Source organism: Anoplophora glabripennis, unplaced genomic scaffold (genome assembly GCF_000390285.2).
Source record: "Anoplophora glabripennis isolate ALB-LARVAE unplaced genomic scaffold, Agla_2.0 scaffold6, whole genome shotgun sequence".
In the NCBI taxonomy this organism is placed as follows: Eukaryota; Metazoa; Arthropoda; class Insecta; order Coleoptera; family Cerambycidae; genus Anoplophora; species Anoplophora glabripennis.
The window spans coordinates 1584779-1604422 of record NW_019416749.1 but is presented as its reverse complement, the minus strand read 5'-3'; the positions used below and the strand labels follow the sequence as shown (position 1 = coordinate 1604422).

General features: G+C 31.4%; 1 protein-coding gene across 1 annotated transcript in view; it reads left to right on the top strand.

Moving 5' to 3' along the window:
- Positions 1 to 17834, top strand: part of LOC108911815 (THO complex subunit 2) — a 31163-nt gene extending 13329 nt beyond the window's left edge. The window contains 6 exon segments of the mRNA XM_023455408.1: positions 903 to 937; positions 15775 to 15924; positions 17054 to 17111; positions 17169 to 17245; positions 17301 to 17359; positions 17657 to 17834. Coding sequence (XP_023311176.1) covers positions 903 to 937; positions 15775 to 15924; positions 17054 to 17111; positions 17169 to 17245; positions 17301 to 17359; positions 17657 to 17687 — 410 coding nt within the window. The 3' untranslated portion in view covers positions 17688 to 17834.
- The last annotated feature ends 1810 nt before the right edge of the window (positions 17835 to 19644 follow it).

Sequence of the window (19644 nt, the reverse complement as noted above, 5' to 3'; positions counted from 1 at the left end):
CCTTGCTTCAGGAATTTGACGAGGTTCCTGATTGCTACATTTCGTTCACCGATTAACACATCTACACTCCTTAAACTTATGAAAAATATTCATAACAGTTCTAGCAGTGGGGACTGGTTCGTCGGGGTATGAAAATATAAATCGACCAACAATTTCCTCTGTATTTTCTGCCCAACAATACCATTTAATAATATTAATTTTTTGTTCGACACGCACAAAAGTTTGAGTGGAATAGTAATAAAAATAAACAAACATCAAAGCGCTTTAGGTATTCGATCGGTTCACAAAAAATGCAACATGGCACGTGCGCTCCCACAGCCAACCAATTACGAGAGTCCGAGTTGCAGCCTCGATGATATATGTCATGTCTGACGCCTTCCACCCGAAGTTGATTGGGGAGATGCGTGTAATTTACTTAGTCTATGCGAAAGAATTACCTGGCCAGACCTGTATAATGTAATTAGATCCATTAGATACTTGTCCAGTAGTAGTCCAGTTAGAACTATCTGAGGCAATAAAACATCGTAAATCTTATAATTCCAATCTGCTTATACAGATATTTAAGGGATGACCATCGGACCATCCTGAAAGCTTCGAAATAGCTGACTACAGTATTAATACTCCACTAAAAAAACATTCTGTATTACTTACTTTTTAAAATTAAAAGTATTCAATATAAGTTTAATTATTGGTTTAAAAAATTACTAAAAAATATTCTAATGATGTAATTATAAATTTTGCATAAATAAAATGTCGGGTAGGACTGAAAGTTGGAATTACTATAATAAATATAAATAATCCAAAAATACAATATATAAAAAGATATGAAAGAATATTTATCAGATACAATTTAATGGGTTAATGATTTAATCAGAAACTGTAAGAAATAATTTTTGTTTCAGATGTAAAAAGAAGAAAAGTCGACACACCTTCCAAGGTTAGTATCGGCGTGACGTAACAGCGATGCAGATTTCAGGGCTGCACATCCCTATTGTGTTCAACTTTGGGAGATTGGGCTGAATTATTTTAATCTACTAAAAAATACGTGAAACCGGGTGTTACGAACTCTCTAGTGATTAGTGAAGCGAAAAACATTCCATTACAGAGGTGTCGATACGTCTGTAATAATCTTAGGAGGAAGACGGCAACCAATTTTCATCGATAATCCTTAAACCTTATTGCTGCATTTCATCTCGATAATCTCATATCTTTTCCGAAGTTAAATTTGAGGGATTTATTTTAATACGCAAGCACTGTGGTCGTCAAATATTGCAGCCGTACTTTTATATATTTTAGCATCCAAATATTTTATTTATATTGCCAAATGTTAAAAAAAAACTGCATCAAACTAGAAAAACAAAACAAGGAGGAATTTTTAACTGTTAATAACAATTAATTTGTAAATTACGTCAACCGACGTGAGGAGGAGGAAGAAGTTATTTATTAGAATATATTTTTTATTTAAAATGCAAAGGAATTCTGAAATCCATGCGCAGAAGTTGGAGAGATCAATTTTTTATTTGAATGTAATATTTTTTTATATCGAAACAACTCGCTATCCAGGAATTTGAGAAGAAGAGGTGTTTATTTTTCCCCAACGAATTGAGCTATTTCTTCGAGAGTATTCCCAGTAATTAAGAATCATATAATGATCCATTCTTCATTTTGTTCGAAGATCCCTACGTTATCTCATCACAGATGAAAATTTTGGAGTTAAAGATGACAGCAAAACATCTTTGCTCCATTTCCAAGGAACGCAACTGCTTTTGAGTGTGCAAGGAATTAGATGAAGGCAAAAATAATTTGTAGTGTACGAGGCGTACAGTCACCTGAAACATTTGAACGAAAAAGGAAAAAGTAAACGATGCTAATTTGATAAATTGATAGGTCTAAATGCTAGAAAATTTATGAAATGAAAGGAGCGAATGAATCAATAAAATGAAAACATTTAAGATCACCATTAAAAGATAATAGTAATTAATGAAAAATAAGTTACAACGAAAGACAAGAAAATTTATAAATGCAGAGCAAGAAGATTCTGCAAGAACACATATAAGAGAAAGAATACATTAAAACTGAAACAATCGAGGATCAATCCATGTTAAGGCAGGAGTAAGGCAGAAATATTCTTTTTACGACTATTTGCGGAGATCCGGACTGAAGAATACGTTCCTCGATGGAGATTTGAGTGCGTTTTGTGAATTAAGTGAAAGACTTAGTAGAGGACAGTCAGTCAGATCTCAGCCCAATCTTCCGACTTGTAAAATATCTTGATGGGGAAGGGAAGGCCAGTAAAGGTAGGTATGTAGATTTAAGGCGCTTTACGATTATTTAATTTGGAAGAAAATATTACAGAAGAAACAATCATATGCCTATTAAGATACGTTGAAAGGTCCTGGGTGTGAGATGTTGCAATAAAATAACTCATTTATTCATTTTTAGATCATTTTATAGTATTTGAATAGACAGGAAATATGCTCCTGTAAGGGGCGTTCAGATTTAAATGTTTTATTAATTGATAAAAATAAAGTCGCTTCTTTTTAATGCACTGAGGCAGTGCTCCAGTAGCTTCCATATTTATTTTTTTATTTATTTCCCATGGGCTTAAACTATTTAAGTTTAAAATATGAAATGTGTACAAAAAATAAACTTCGTTAATTTAAAATTTGATAAAAAATATATTAATAAGTTGATGGAGACACTGTGATTAGTGGTTGCGTTTCTGACGTCACATATGTATTTTCCGTAATATTAAAGATAAACAAAAAATATATATATTTGAGGGTTTCTGGAGTCAATAATAAGCTGATTTTTTCACTATTCGTGACACAGACGGCTATGGACGTTCCTCTATTATAAGGAAAAAAACAAAGAAAAGATTGTAGAAATATATTTAGTGAAAAGTATAAGGAAAATAACAAATTATTATAAATGCCAGAGTTTTTGGACGAGCTGTAGCTAAAAGGTTTACACCATAGGCATGTAACCTGAGGGGTTATTTCTTTAATTATCTATCTACCGTTATGACCAGTATCATACGAGTCTGGATTTCAAAAGAGTTTACTATTTAATTCTCGAAAGGGAGTTTATAATTATCATTACACTTTAATTAATACGTGGGAACTTAGAAATGTTGTAGGTACGTACAGAGAATGAATTTCAGACACTTACCGTACATCGTTCATGTAGAATGTAATCCAGTGGTTGGTTGTATGGGGGTGGCACTTAAGTCGGAAGAACAAGAAAACACCAAAACTTTCCAGAAAGGTTTTAATAACAATAAAAATAAAACAAACAAAATAAGGACACAACGGGCTCGAACAACATTATTAATTTATTTATTTATACGCGACAACGTACCAAGATCCAGGGAATGAGCGATCCATAGCAAAATTTGGAATGCCTATCTATTGTTAAATTAACCCGAGACTCTAAAACTAAGTAGACTGCTCAATGTGGAACCCAACGAAAGACTGTCTGTTAATAGTTATCTAATAGACTGAATTTATATTTACATAAATAATTCTGTGACTAACTGGACTTGCAAACCCTAGCCTTCCTCTAGTCACTCCGTGTAGCAATAGGGGATGGACTAGTCGATCTCATTTAATCTATTCTTATAGATTGGAAAATCCGCCTAAAAACCAGCTATTTGATCTATTATTATTTTTCTTACAACTTCTCACAACTTATTCTTGGAATTCTTACGTTCTTTGGAATGCATTTCGTGTGTTATTTGAAATATCGATTTTTCTCTTTATACAAGGTGCTCAACACATGGCCCCGACAGTCCAAGAAAACTTGTTAAAAAGTATTGCTAAATTTCATGAGGCCTTCTCCGAAAGACGGCCAAGACATTAGTGTTTGTCAGTAGAAGATTCATAACGTCATCATTCCATATTTTCCGAAAAACATCTATTGGAGACATATTTTCTATACTGTCAATTTTTATTCCATAAAGAGTAGCATCAACATTAAAATTTGGAATTTCGTTCTGTATCTCATCCCAAATGTTTTCATTTTCAATATTTTCTGATAAATTTTCATTTTCATCTTCGTTCAGGATCTTGGTTTATATTATCACCATTAGAGTTGCACTGAAACAATATGCAGGCTGGCATACACTTGTACTAGATCGGTATACATCGTTTGCTTCCGAACTTCCCCACACCGTGACATGGACGTCTGTCAACTGCTTGTAGTCGAATTCATGTGCTTAATGTGACACTTAAAGAAAATTATATGTTATTTCGACGTCTGGGAAGGTTACGGTCGTAGAATATACACTTTAGTACGTGTATAGACATTGTAAATTGGAGATGCCACAAAACGCACAATGGTTTCAACGGCTATAGACGTCGGTGTCCGTCAACGTGTTAACAGTTACAGTACATAAACTAACAAAAAAAAAAACATTAAACAATAATGTAAATTAAATTTCAAGTTGTTTTAGTATACAGGTGTAATTTTAAGTAGAGGTTATATTTATACAGAAGCTTACTTTGACCTTTAGACACACGTAAAAATAGTTTATTTTTTCAAATTTCGTGGTTAAACCTTTTTTTAGTAATTTTCATACCCCACCGCTGGAGAAGCTAGTGTAACCTCAAATACCAGCACGCTTTAGTCGCAGGGCTTGCACAATTCCACACCATTTGTCACGAGTTACTTTGTATGTATGTATTTGTAATGCATAAATATTGCAGTGGCGGCGTACACAAGTATTAAAGTGCATTTTAAAAAACTAATTATAATGCGACTATTTATTTGATTAAAAAAAAAAAGAATTTTGGATTCGTATTCAAGAGGACAACACGTATTATTGCTCCTAAAAAACTGGCCTCCACTTAAAGTTACACCCTGTATAACAAAAAAAAAATATTTAGCAGTCCATCCTTGCTTCCATGACTTCTTCATTAGAATAAATGGGTTTCCATAAAAAATATAATGAGTTCACTTCTGCTTCTCATACTTGGCAAATACGACACACATTGTATCCTGAAGGCAGAACGGTTAGATCAAGTTACTGCTTGTTTCAGGTATATAAAAGTTCGGCGTCTATTGTTTTATGCATAATTTAAATTTGAACGCTTCTTGTATTTTTAATAGTAAATGTGTAATTTTCAAGTTAAAAAGTTGATTATGTCAATTTAAAATTTTGTATATATGCAGCAAACCCATAAGATTTGGAAAACACCCAGGACAAATTTACTGTATACACGAAATTTAAATCCTTTTCAAAATGTAACTCATTCTATTTTTAATTTCAGGTATAGTTTATCCACTGTCAACTGAACATAGCCCGATCTTATATATCGATCGATCGACACCTTTAGATACAATCATATTCAAAAATATTCTATTCTGCTATTTCATTTGAAATTGGAAAAACTATACCTGAGCATTGAACATTAAATGTAATGGAATTCAGTGCCTGCTTAAAGATCTTGAAATAACTATTATTTATGCAGTATATATATACCCATATATGAACCAATCAGAGGCTAAAAACAATGCAGTTTTTAAAGTATTCCTCTTAATAAATACCAGTTTAAATTTATTTTAAATGAAAGTACCTATAGCAATAATTCAAAGACCTGCTTAAAGAAATTTTGTTAGGGCAAAGTAAATATATATTATGAAGTTAATTGCCTATAAAATTATAATGGGATGTTGAATAAATTCTTATTGTTTTTCGTGAAAACTAATGCTTTATTTAAAAAAATTTGTAAAAAACGTGTCACTGGCAGCATTTTAATTTAACGTCGGAAAAATAACACTTCTTTTGAGGCTATCCAAGACTTGACCCATTTTTCGCATCTTCGTAAAAATGGAAGTGTTGTTTAGCCAGGCCTTGCGCCATGGATCGGAACAAGTAAGGGGCAATGTCTGGTGAATATGGCGGGTGGGGTAGGAATTTCCATTTAAGTGTTTTCAAGTAAGTTTTCACCGGTATGGCAACATGTGGCTGAACGTTGTCATGCTACAAAATCACTTTGTCGTGTCTCTGTTTGTATAGCGGCCTTTTATCCTTCAATACTCGGCTCAAACGCATCGATTATAGTCAATGGTAATCTCCCGTGGTGGTTTGATTCAGTTTGAGCGGCTCATAAACACATTGCTTGTAGTTAATAGTAATCTCCCGTGGTGGTTTGATTCGGTTTGAGCGGCTCATAATAAGCTACACCCACCCGATCCCACCAAATGCATAGCAGAAGCGTGAAACAGTGGATATTCGGTTTTGCCTATGGTACTGACGCATCGCCATGCTTGCCCCACAATTTTCTACGCTTAGGATTATTGTGGCACATTCAATTTTCAGCACCAGTTACGATATGATGCAAAAAAACCTTTTCTGCCATTAAAGCAGCTGTTCATACATGCAAAGACACAGTTTGACGTCTCTCGGCTTCAACTCATAGGGCATCTAATGAATCGAATCATTCTTAATGTTTTCAAACGTTTGAAATATTTGAGTGATCAACTTCTAATGATTCTGCAAGTTCAGCTAACGTCTTACATCTCTTCATGAAATAATGCCTCCAATTCTTCATCTTCGAACTGTTTTGGTGTGCCAGAGCGTTCTTTATCTTCAACATCAAAATCATTATATTTGAACCGTCTAAACCAATCTCTAAATGTTGTTTGCGACAGAGCATGGTCGCCTTAAGTCTCAATAAGAATTCTGTGTACTTCAGCTGTAGATTTCTTTTGACTACAGTAGTTCAGTAATATTATGACTATGATTAAAAAAAGTAGTTTACACTTCATCGAAATAACATACACTGAATTTCAAGCTTGCTTATAGTATTTCTTTATAGGTGTATTGCCATCATAAAGCACAGGCTTGCAGTTCTTATAACTCCATCTGTTGGAAAACAGCGAGAACTTATTCAATGTCCTTAATTATTAAGCTTTTTATACATACATACTTTGTTTTTCCTTCATAAAATTAATAGTATTATGAGGAATGATACACTTCATTTTTATTGTATTAGAAGTTGTCACCAATTTTGATATTTAAAAGGAATACCACATTTTTGATATCCCAAAAAAAGTGAACAGTTTTCCCAAAATTTTAGATTTCATTGTATGCAATACTATCTTTAAAGGTGCATATCTTGAGCAATTGCGGTGCTTTGATTACCATTTTTGGGCTGCAGGTAATCTAGGAATATTGAGCTTAATAAAATTGGTAACATACATATAATAACATACATAATAATTTAAAAATATCCTACTAACTTAATTTTAAAAGCTCATTGCCTATACTATTTGAACGGTACAGGCAAAGAAGGCGCTATGTCAATTTTTACCGAAAACGAGATATTTGCGCCATCTAATAGTCGTTGGTATATACTATCTTCTCATAAATGCGTCATGGCTAAAAAATGCGTTAGGTCAGGAATAACCAGATTATTTAAATTTCTCTATACCGGCTAAAAAGGTGCTATGTTCGCACGGTCCTAGGGAAAAAGGCGCCAAGTCATGTTTTGCATGTGGTGGACGAGGAACGACTGAAGCAACAGTAGTTGATGTCCATTCTTCGTACAACAATAACTCTTTACAAGTAGTTTGGTGTAAATTATTAATTTAATAACAAAATACGAAGTGTAATGAAGGGTAAAGCTGATGACAACATCTTTAAATGTCCGAACATTAGGGATAGTAAGAAAAAAATAAAGTATGGTAAATTAAATGAGGTAAATAAATTGTAAAATTTGAGGAGCCATACTGCAGGAGAAGACTGTAGATGTAAAAGATTTAACTGATTTGTGCGTGTATCAGAACCTTCTCGAAGAAGAATTATTCAAAATTTTAATTTACTTAATTCTGTTGATGAACAAAATATTTATTTGTGTGGTTTAATTACCACTGTGCCTATTAAGCAACGAAGATTTTGTGGCTTAGATGCCCTCTTGGGCAGGTACTTTAATCAGTTGCCATATTTAGATGAGAGCTAATTACAATTTTTTTTACTTACAGTACGGTAAGCTTAATAAAGGTCCTATAAAATTTGTTCCAGAGGGAATATTTTTTTAGATCTGTTATGCTCCAATATAAAAACAGTAACAAACGTCCGCAAGTTGGAAATATTCTGCAGTTAATGTGACCCGAAAAGAATTCCTAAGTTCAATATGATTTGTTTTATTTTTGAAAAATGTTTATTTTTTTTCTATTCCTGTGTATGTGCTCTCTAGACTGAATTGTATCCAGCCCAATGCTTAAATACATTTATAAAATAAGTTGTGCTACTTTATTTTCAAATAATAAACGAATAACAGAGGTGCCAAACCTTTAAATTAATTTTTCTCGAAACTAATTATTTTGACCTAGCGCCTTCCTTGCCTGTACCCTTCATTTGCAATCCAAAAATGGCAATAAAGCTCTTTACAGAATAAATACCCTTAAAGCTAGTCGAATTATGAATAAAAAAAAACAAATTTCTGAAAAAGTATTCACCTAGTGAAAAATGGTAGAATTCAAAAATGCAATAGAAAATATAGGTAGTTAAAATAGTACAATTGACACTTTGAATTTAATTGGGTTTTTCAGATACATTGAAGAGAAAAAGGAATTTTAAATCAAAAGCTTCTTGCACAAAAAAACTTTTTTCATTGTGAAAGAATTATCCAATGAAATTTAAAAAAAAGTAATAAAAAATGCCATAGACACATAAATACAGATAACTGGAGGCACGGCTGAAAAACCCCTGCCCCACATTTTCATGACTTAAATTGAAGTAGTTTCTGATATGCTAGCGTTTAGAATTTTAAATCGTTACTAGTTGTAGGCGGAGGACAGTAAGAGGTTCAATGTGGCATAGAAATATATTTTTATCTTTATGCTTTTAGGTGGCATTATTGTGCAAATAAATTTTTTGCGTCTTCCAGTCTAACTAGAAGTAAATTAAATTGCGTGTTTTAATATTAGATGACCAACAAATTATTGTCTTTTTGGTGTAAAGAAATTGATTATAGTGTAGAAATATCTTTTAAAAAATTGTTTCATACAAGTTCTAGGTCTCTGTGATTTCTTGATAAAGTATGGACTTTTAGTGGTCATAGTGAATATCACTGTAAACATTTACAGTAAAAATGATTCAATTTGTTTAGAGTTGAACCCAGAAAAATAAATATCCTATGTGTATGTTACATCGTATTAGATATTTTAACACACAAAAAATTTAAATTGATGTTGATTTTTTTTCTCTATTGACATAATGCCTATTAGTCAAAGTAGATGTTTAAGTATTTCCATCTCATTCTATATCACATGTGCTCTCTTTTTTTTTTCTTTCTTTTTTTTGATTTGCGCATTTCAGGGTTCAAGTGAAATTTACCCAGTTGTATGAGCTTAAAAACAACACACAGAATGGTGTGAGATAGTATTATAAAAAGTTCATTCAAAACAAACTGATATTAAAGTTAAATCGGTTAATTTCCTGTTAAGTATTAACATCTAAATAAGTACTGGTGATTGGTAAAAGTATATTAATATTAAAATAAATGTTCATATTTATTTCTGTGCTTTTGTAATAATATTTTGTTTAAAAATTTACCATTTATTATCAGCATTTAATTTCGGTTTATTACTTTCAAATTTGTAATTAAATATAAAATTATGAAAAGTTATGTTAATCTGCATAGATGATAATTAAGTAATTTAAATTAGGCTCACTATGGTATCACAAGAAAAACGCGGTATGCTTTACGTCGTTAGTGTGGAAATGAGTATATGGTACAAAAAAAAAAACGAAGAGGAGATTAATTGTAGGAAATGGACTGGAAACATTTTGATAAAATGACAGCTTTTGCACAAAAAATTTGAGGTCTTAATGTTGAGAAAGAAAGAAAATCTCTTATTAAATCCTAAAAAAAAATTCTTCTAAAACTACCTAATTTCTGGACTAAAAAGAATGTGATTAGATTGATTCTTTTGTAAAACAATTTATTTTAGTACCTTACCTACTATGATTATTTAATAGGAACATACCAATTTTTAAAGATATTCCGTATATTTCTGAAAATATATACAGAGTATTAACGACAAGTTGATAATTTATTAAATTGCCTATCTTGTGGATAGTCTCAACAGTTAAGGGCGAAACCCAGGAGCTCTGTGATGGTTGCACAGTACCTGCAAGCTCTGACAACTGTATGTTCGGACATTCAGAATTATTTGACAAAAAATAATACATATATGACAACAAACATTCCCCATGTGGTTTCAGGTTTATATTTACTAGCAAAATAAATCAATTAATCAAATATGAGTATGTCTCAGTATCAAAATGCTCTCTTAAAACGTCGATGGTCTTTGAAGAAATTTTATAATATGATTTTTGTTAGATAACTTTAACTTTTTAAGATGTTTCAATAAAATTTGCTATAGAGAAGTTTTTATATAACTTACCAAGATTTTTCAGATTTGAAACCATGGCAGATTTTGTTTCATAAACAAGAGTCATGTCATTCATCTGTGTGTGACACATTGTATAGTAATATTTGTGCCACTAGCTGTTGCCCCTAAAATAGTTTTGAATTGCGTATTAGATATTCATATTACAATAAAGAGATGTCAGTGAGATGTAACCTACAAAGTATTTATCATATCTTACATTTCATCGCAATTAAACGCTTTCTATCTATTGGCATTGAGGAGTAATGCCATTTAATATATGATATTTACTGGCAATGTCATTTAACATGTGATATATCCTTTGCAGGCTATATCTCGCCCCCACTTAAAGTGTCACATCTAAATAGCTAAGTCATTCGACAACTGTCTCACTTGGGGCATACTCATGAGAAGCAATAAGTTCGAAACGGGTCTGTCTGGTGATTCTGCTTGACGAATGATCCTAGCTGTGGTGTAAATATGACAAAGTGTGCTTGTTAGAGGGCTCAGTTTTAAGTGCCTGACATCAATAACGAGACACACACTTCAGACAGATTTCATTTTGGCACAAAGAGTAGCTATCTATGTATTTGATAAAAATATCAACATTACCATCTCTTTGTATTTTCAAAATATTAAAATTTGACTAATACTGTGGGAAACAACTACTCCATAGTTTATATGCCCCTGCTGGCATAGAATTACACCCCAAATATCTAGTAAATAGTGAAGATCATCCATCAGCAGATTCACCAATCAAAGCCCGGTTTCAAATTTGTTAGTTCTCTTCTGTATGCCATAGGTGAGACGACCAATGAATGATTCAGCAATTTGGATATCTATTTACAGAAATATTTTGTGTAGCGGTGAGAGCATATCTCTAAGTGTTATTGACTTCATGTTTATTGGCACATGTACATTCTTAGTAGTAGGAGTAGTTCTTTTCCACAATCTCATTAGTTATAAAGTTTATTACAGATTAGTAGGTCACTTTGTGCCAGTTAGACATGAAGTAGCAATGACATTTAGACATATGTAAAAGAACATATGACACGTGCTTTGTAGGTTATGTCTCACCTTTAATTAAAAATTGAGTAAATTTTTTTAATTGATAAATCAAACTTGAGATTCACAGGGTGGATTTGTATCTAAATAATGCTTATTATTAGGGTTCTGTCATATTATACAGGGCTGGAAAATCCACATGGTCCATTTGCCTTTGCATGAGAGCGACAAAGTAAAGTAAAGAAATCCGTGCGATAGACAAGGATGGCTATAGTGAAGACGTTTCATAATCTGAATAGTCACTGCCCGTTTCGGGTTAGAAGTGGGAGTGACTATGAAACGTCTTCAATATAACCATCCTTGTCTATCGCACGGAATTCTATGACTTATTTTATCGCTCCACGTAACGGCCGATGTACCATGGGGACTTTCCGAACCTGTATAGTCCCAAATTGTCTTCTAATACTTTAAGAATGTATTAAGTATATTACTACAATGCGGAGAATAATGTGTAAGAAAATAAGAGGGGTATATTTACTGTTGTTATACAAAGTAAATAATGTACATAATATGCCGGTACAACCTTTAACTGGCCATGAACAAAGTTACTAATTCAATCCTTTCCATTCACTATTTCAATCCCATGAGTGAACATTTATCTTAAGATATTTTACTCGTATCTTAAACTTCGAGCATCTGGACACTAATTATTTCAGTATTATTCAAATCCCATACCAAGTGTTAGGGGTAGTTTTAGATGGTAACTGTCACTATTACATACAAAAATATTTATTTTTAACCAGTAACAAAATGGTGTTTGCTACATTATTTTATTACATGGTAATATCTGAAAAGATAGCAAGTACCCCGTTCTTGCCGAAAAATTATTTTGGCTACCTGTTGTTGTCTTCAACTGTGTACTGGTCGCATAAAATATTTCTTTCATGTATGCTGTGCTATACATACAAATCAAGAAGTGTTAAGTCTGGGACAAAGCAAAACTGGTATCATGGGCTGTGCAGAGTGAAAAAGAATCGGTGAAATAATTGTTTTGTTGTCTATTTTACTCATGTCCAAAATGATGTCACTAACACTATGCGAAAATTAATCATTAATAGTGACTAACAGCATTTTTGTTTTATTTGTACTTTTGAATTCAATGTGCACTCTGAATATTTTCATCCTTTATTATTCAACTTGATTGTACAAGACAAAGGTAGAGAAAGAAATAAGTTGAAAAGGTTGTAACGTAACTGAAACTATTTAATTCATTATTTCTATAGAGCCTCGCAAAATATATTACCAAACTTGAAATATATAAATTGTCTTAACTTAAATCTTTTTTGGAAAATTACCTTTAATGCCCTGTATTACAATAACAATAGATAGACCTATACTCGGACCTGTAGTTCATAGGAAATGATTTTATTTCTTAATATTTTATTACCCCTAGAATGTATACTAAGTTGTTCTGAAACACTGTATCTGTATATTACTACTTAATTAGAAACCAAATATATAGAAACTACCATTTCTAACCATGAATTAAATTGTACAAACTTATTGAGTGCGCCTGCAAATTCAGTTTATGGAAAATAAATAATCATGTAAAGGGGTCTTTGCAATAGAAAAATGAGTAGTGTTTTATCAAGAATACTATTCTACAATGAAAATTAATATGAATAATGCAAGCAATTTTGCTAATAACGTCTTTTACGTAAATTTCTACCTGATTCTAAAAAAATTATATTCAAATTGTACGCCATTGTTATCAACTTGTGACGTGCTAGACTATAGATATTATTACAGAAAACTTCTTATTTGTATAACTCCTCTCTGTATCTCTATTTTTAAATAAAAGGACACTGGTGTGAGATTTCAGTTGAGCTTCCTTAACAGATGGCGCAAGTAAGGCGTATTCTAGCACCTCACAACTGTTCGCCAAATTTATTTCACTTTTACGTTTTTTTTAATTGCCAGTTAAATAACGATATCTTACAAATTAAAAAATATGGGTCAAGTCATGCCATATTATTGAACAAGTGTCAAACAAACCTTTTGTATGGGCATAGTAGAGTGTAATTTGTCTTCACAAGATAGTAGAACGTACAAATCGTCACTGTGTTTATACATATAATGGTTTTTTTGAAATATTTCTGAAAAAAAAATCGAGCTTGTTTCATAAATAATGCAATAGTAATATGTTCTACAACAGTTTTTGTGTTCTTTGATTATGCTTTTTCAGCAAATACAAATTTTACGTAATATTACCACCCACAGTCTTGAAATGGACTTTTTTCAATAGAAAGTAAATATTTTGGTTTGAATAATGTTACCCATTTATCTTTCTCTGTCATGTGAAGCTATTAAACTTTAAAAAAATTGTATATGTAGTTTATAGAGTATCACATAGTACTTCTGTTTTTTATTTTTACATATTTTATAATTTATAAGCAACTGAGCTATAAAACTATTAAAAATAATTATTCCTATTGTTATTAAACTATGATAAACTGCTCGAGAATAGAAAATAATTCAATGACTACTAAAATTTGTTTCTAATCCTTAAGAGAACGTCAAAAGATAACGTCTTTATGGACAAAAAAACAACTTGGCTTGATTTTTTTTTTCTTTTTGGTAGATTCTGTCTTCATCTAGCTTGTGTGTTATGTAACTATTACATTGATCTACCAAAAAGAAAAAAAGTATTGCTTCCATTTTTTAAAAGCAGTAAACAATAAATTGTAATGTGTAATGTATCAGTGCACTTAAAAATAGCTGTGATTTTTTCTATCAACATGGTTCAAATATCAAAGATTTTTCCTTCACATGCCACATAATCAAGACAGAGGTTTCATTATTACATACCTATTCCTGATATTTCTTATTATACTTTTAATTTTCTTAATGAAAATAAATAATAAATTTTGCTAAAGCGTCATGTAAATTATTATTATTAAAAAGTAGTCACACAGAATTATTTCACACAAACAGAAAGTTACAAAAATTGTTTCATTACATAATTTTGTAAATGCTTACCTCTTTGTTATGAAAGATATTTATTTTTTAATTGATGGCATTAATTTGTAGTTGATTATTGTACTTGTAGAATGAATGAATGGATTCTATGAATAAGGTATCATGTAAATATAGGAAATGTGGCTATAAAATAACTGATCTAATGTTTTTGCAAACCCCTATGAATTCAATAAATTCGACAGCATCTGAAAGAGTCACACATTTAGTAATTCTCAGCCCGGTTCGAATTATATCAAAATTAAAACTGAGAAATTGCCCACTCAATCTTCATATTTGTGAAAGATCCTGAATTCTTGCATTGAAAAAGACCTGAACTGGAAAGAACAGATAAACAAATTGAAACCAGTGATTAATTTTACTTTTCGGCATCCGATTATTTAATCAGGTTTATGGGTGACAGAAGGGAATCAGGCATACAATAGAGAGATTTAAAGTCCATGAGTATTCGAGATCTGAAATCTTTGAAATGGGAAGGGACATCTCACGGATTCAGTGAGACAATGCAGCAGCACACAAAACGTGTTCAGACATTTAGACGAAGTTCATGGTTTTGATATTTTGTTTCTTACACATCAGAAACGCTCGAAAAAAGGAGAAGATTTAAGTCCATTTATTCAGTAGAGAGAAAAAAATCGATCTTATGAAGAATATCAGAAAAAAAGTTCAGCATTGTTCCTGGAATTGGAAGATTAATATGGAACTACTATAGAGGATTACAGTGAAAATAAGACATGCACAGTGTTTTATTAAATACAAATTTCTAAAGCATCGGTCAGGTTATATTGTAGTCACACATCGTGTAAACTCTTGTAATATTTTTATATTTTTGAATTGATGTCTACAATAATCTAATGATGCCAGTGTAATATAATACATTATGAATATAGTCAGCTATTTGTTTCTTGTATTTAAGTAAGCAGTAAGTTTAGTAATTAGATGTTAATTTTTTATTTACAACCAGCCCATTTCACCATTTTTTTAAAGGTGGTTATTTTCACCGTATATTAAAATCTAGAAGAAGCAAACTGGGTAACTGCCCAAATTTTATTATAACATTTAGAATACGAATATGTTAAATGATTCAATCAATGTTGAATGTGACTGTGAATCAATGTTTTGACTAAATTTTAAAGTATTCTCAAATTAGGTAACATGTTAACATCAGTTAACCCCCTGATAGTAATAATGGTGAATACGGCTGTTAGGGTAGTAGATTGTATAAAGAATTTTTTATAAAGTATGTGTTGTGCCAACATAATTGTATAAGATGTGGTGCAACACAATTTAGTGATACTTTATGTTTAATTCCAAACCAATGGTTGTCTGCAGAGTTCCAAACATGAAGAACGGAAACAGCTTGATTTCTTCGCCGAAAAGCCAGAAAAGAAGGAGCGCACCAACAAATTGAAAGAAAAACGGGAAAAGATGAGTGAAGAGGAGAAGGAACTGAGAAAAGAAAGAAAACTTGGAAGAAAAAGGGTAGGTTTCTTTTATACATTATAAACATATTTTATGATTTTTATTTATTTGTTGCTTTATTTAAAAATTCAGTAGTAATGAAATTGATAAAATTACATACAATATGTGTTTTAAATAAATGAGATGAAAGAAATCAATAGGTGTAAACTAAAACGTCCATCTAAGAACGCTTGAGAATTGAATGACTTGATTGTAAGGGATTCATCCTAGGCAGTAAATAAATATGTAGATGGAGACTTTATTTTAATAAAGTTCCAATAGAAGTAGTTTACTAATTTGCCCATAAAACAATGAAAACAACCATCGAGAAAAAACGTGTGCCTATAACAATATTACTGTTCGTTGCCATATGTCAAATATATCCCACCTCAAACAGATAAGCGAGAGAGATAAGCTTATGCAGTTCTGCATGTACAACAAGGATAAACAGTTCATTTTTTGAAGTTCTACTGTACCATAGGCAAAATATGTATAACTATATTTACAAAAATTAACTTCTTTACCTCAAGCTTTCATATGTCACCGCGTATATGTGAAACTAATTTTAAAAAATAACTCTTGATCAATGATTCGATGTTGAATTTGAATGGATTTTTAAAATCAAATATCTTTCATTAAATATGCCTGCTCCAAAAATTCATGTTTGGAAACTATAATTTCAATCTTTAAAATGGTAAATTGTAAACTAGATATGATTTTTTGTAGGTGCCGTACTTTGAAAAATTGTATTAGCAATTTGTTTTATTTAAAATTTAATAACACAAAATTACACTTATTTAATTTACTGTGAGAGCGATATTCCAAATAATACAAAATATTTTATTAAATATAGCAGTAAATATTGCAATATTTCACAATATGTCTATGATATCTCAAAATATTTATAAGTAGATACGAAAGGTATCCTTAGAAATGTATATGTTGTAGTTAAAAGATCTGCTTATGTTCATGTTTTGCTAACCTGTACCAAGTATCAGAGTGCCCTGTATAATTATAATATTATTGTTAAAAAAAGTTTTAGCTTTGAAAGTTTTAAATTAATGATTCTGTATATTCTAGTGTATGGCTGTTTTTTTCTTTGTATTTTCTGTTTCTTGTGGATTTTTTAATTTGATTGTTTTTGTTGCAGGATCGACTTGACGAGGCCGTACAACAAGAAATGAAACGGCGACGTGAAGAAGAAAAAGGTAGTTCTTGGTGCATATGAAATTGATAGATGGTTAATAAGTTTTAAAATTTTTTAGTTGCTAAACTTCTGTCACAAAATGGAGAGCTTTTAGAACCACCCTTACACCCAAGGGAAAAACATCATCGAACCAGAGTAGGTCGAATTTATAATCGAAAATTAAGGTTACATAATTTTTTTTTGTTCTTAGGAAATATCGCCATATCCAAGAGACCGTTCACATGAAAAGTCTGAACCTAGAGATAAACAATATCCTTTTTATACAAACGTTTTTTATTAGTAGCACATTGTTTTTTGCATCTTTTAATAAATCATAGAAATATCAAAACATTTGGTTCAAATACTTTAAAGTTATGTCACTTCTGTATGTTTTATATGATACAAGTGTGGTTTTGATTTTTTTTATGTAATATATTTTTTAAAGCTTTCATTAAATTTTTTCTATTAAATTTTACATATTTGATCAGATATATGATATGTTTAACTAACGTTTTTTGTTAGTACGCAGGCAATATTAAATACAAGTGTTTCCTTAATCACGCTTACTAGGAGGAGTTCAGAAAACAAAAGAAGATAACCTATAACGCAATGAAAAACGCTGAGAGTTGAATAAAGATATAAGTTTTCAATGGTCGTATAAAAGAAGTATGCTAGGAAGTACATTAAAGTATATTTTATATGTGGTTCATATTATGTTAAATGAAATAAATCAAGTTAGTAATTATATTTTTGTTTATTATTGACATTATGCAGTGTGGAAATACGATCAATATTTTTCGGAAATATGTTTAATTAATAATTGGATACCCCTACATTCCTTCATCTACGTCTAGAGAAGACCTTGGTGATATTTTTGTTAAATAAAAATTTTAAATAAAGGTGATTTTTATGCATTTTTTGTTTTATATTTTTTATTCATTTCAGCATCATGCCCATCTACGAGAAAAAAGTATAAACTTACATTTCTATGAATATATCAGGCACAGGCAGGGTAGAACCATCATAAATGTTCAATCAATCAGGATATTTCACTAACTTCAAAAAATAGCTCAAAATTAGTAGAAACCTCGATTTTTTGTTAAATCAGGTAAAATTTTGAAATTAAAATACACCGAGTGACTGAATGTGTTATTGGAATAGAAGTGATCTTATTTGTGTTATGGAGCCTTAGACTTCGTTTAGAAGAATCTGTAAAGAGTCCATTCTTCATAAATATCTGGCTTCAGTTCATTCATCAGTCCTTGAACATTTGTAATATTGAAGATTCATCTCTAGAAAAATATTTTCAAAACTTGTATTCCTGTTTTTGGTAACCAGTATTCTTTGTTCCTTTCGTCAGATTGCTTTTTCTCTAAAAATTAATTATTGAGGAGTTACAGGCATTTTAATGCTGCCCAAAATTGGTTAAAAAATGGCGGTAACTCCACAAGGAGACATTATACAGGGTGTCCCGAAATTAATGCAACAAAATTTGGTCATAGATTCTTAAGACAAATTTAGGGGACACATATGTTTTATTTTTGCCCCTCTTTCGGAGTTACAGCCCCCTGAAATCCACTCCTAAGAATACTTTTTTATATCTGAGAACCCTGTTGTACAGGAATCACAAAATTTGGTACACAGAGGTTTTATGACATATTATTAGTGCTACGTTTTTTGGCAGGGAACCCCCTTAAGACACTTTCGTGGGCCCCCTTGTCTTTGGAACCAAAAAAATTTGGTTGCATATTGGAATTTCTTGAAAATTATTAGTTCCCTAGAAAACCATTGCGTTCAGGAACTTTTGTTTCTTAATATTTTTTTCGTAAAACGCAATGTTTTTGAGAAATATGGCGAATCACGATATGCATTTGATCATATTTTGACATTTTCCTCGAAAACATTGCATTTTACGAAAAAAGTATCAAGGGACAAAAAAGTTTCTAGTGGACTAATAATTTTTAAGAAATTTAAATATGCAACCAAATTTTTTTTTTGCTCCAAAGACAAGAAGATTGTCTTAAAGAGATTCCCCGCCAAAAAGCGTAACACTATCAGACTCCACATGTGATGAAACCCCTGTGTACCAAATTTAGTGATTCTCGTACAACAGGGTTCTGAGATATAAAAAAAAACTATTCTTAAGGGCGGATTTCAGGAGGTTATAACTCTGAAGGAGAGGCCCACTTGGCAAAAATAGAAAATGCTGGTCCCCTAAATTTGTCTTAAGAATCTGTGACCAAATTTTGTTTCATTAATTGCGGGACATCTTGTAGAGAGAAAAAATGCGGGAATAAAAAGTTTTTATTTTGACCCTATTGTACTCTGTGTACTTTAATTTTAAAACCTTAAATCAACGAAAAATCGAAATTTCTACTCATTTTGAGGTTAGGGAAAAATCCTGACATGATGGAGCATTTCTGATGGCTTCAATGTCTTCAACGGGTCAATACAGGGAAGTATAAGTATCATATTCTTTTAAAAAGTGCATATGGAATTTTGTTTTGTGTGCCTGTCGTATTAGTAAAAGCTTTGGAAAAAGGGGTGATGTCTAT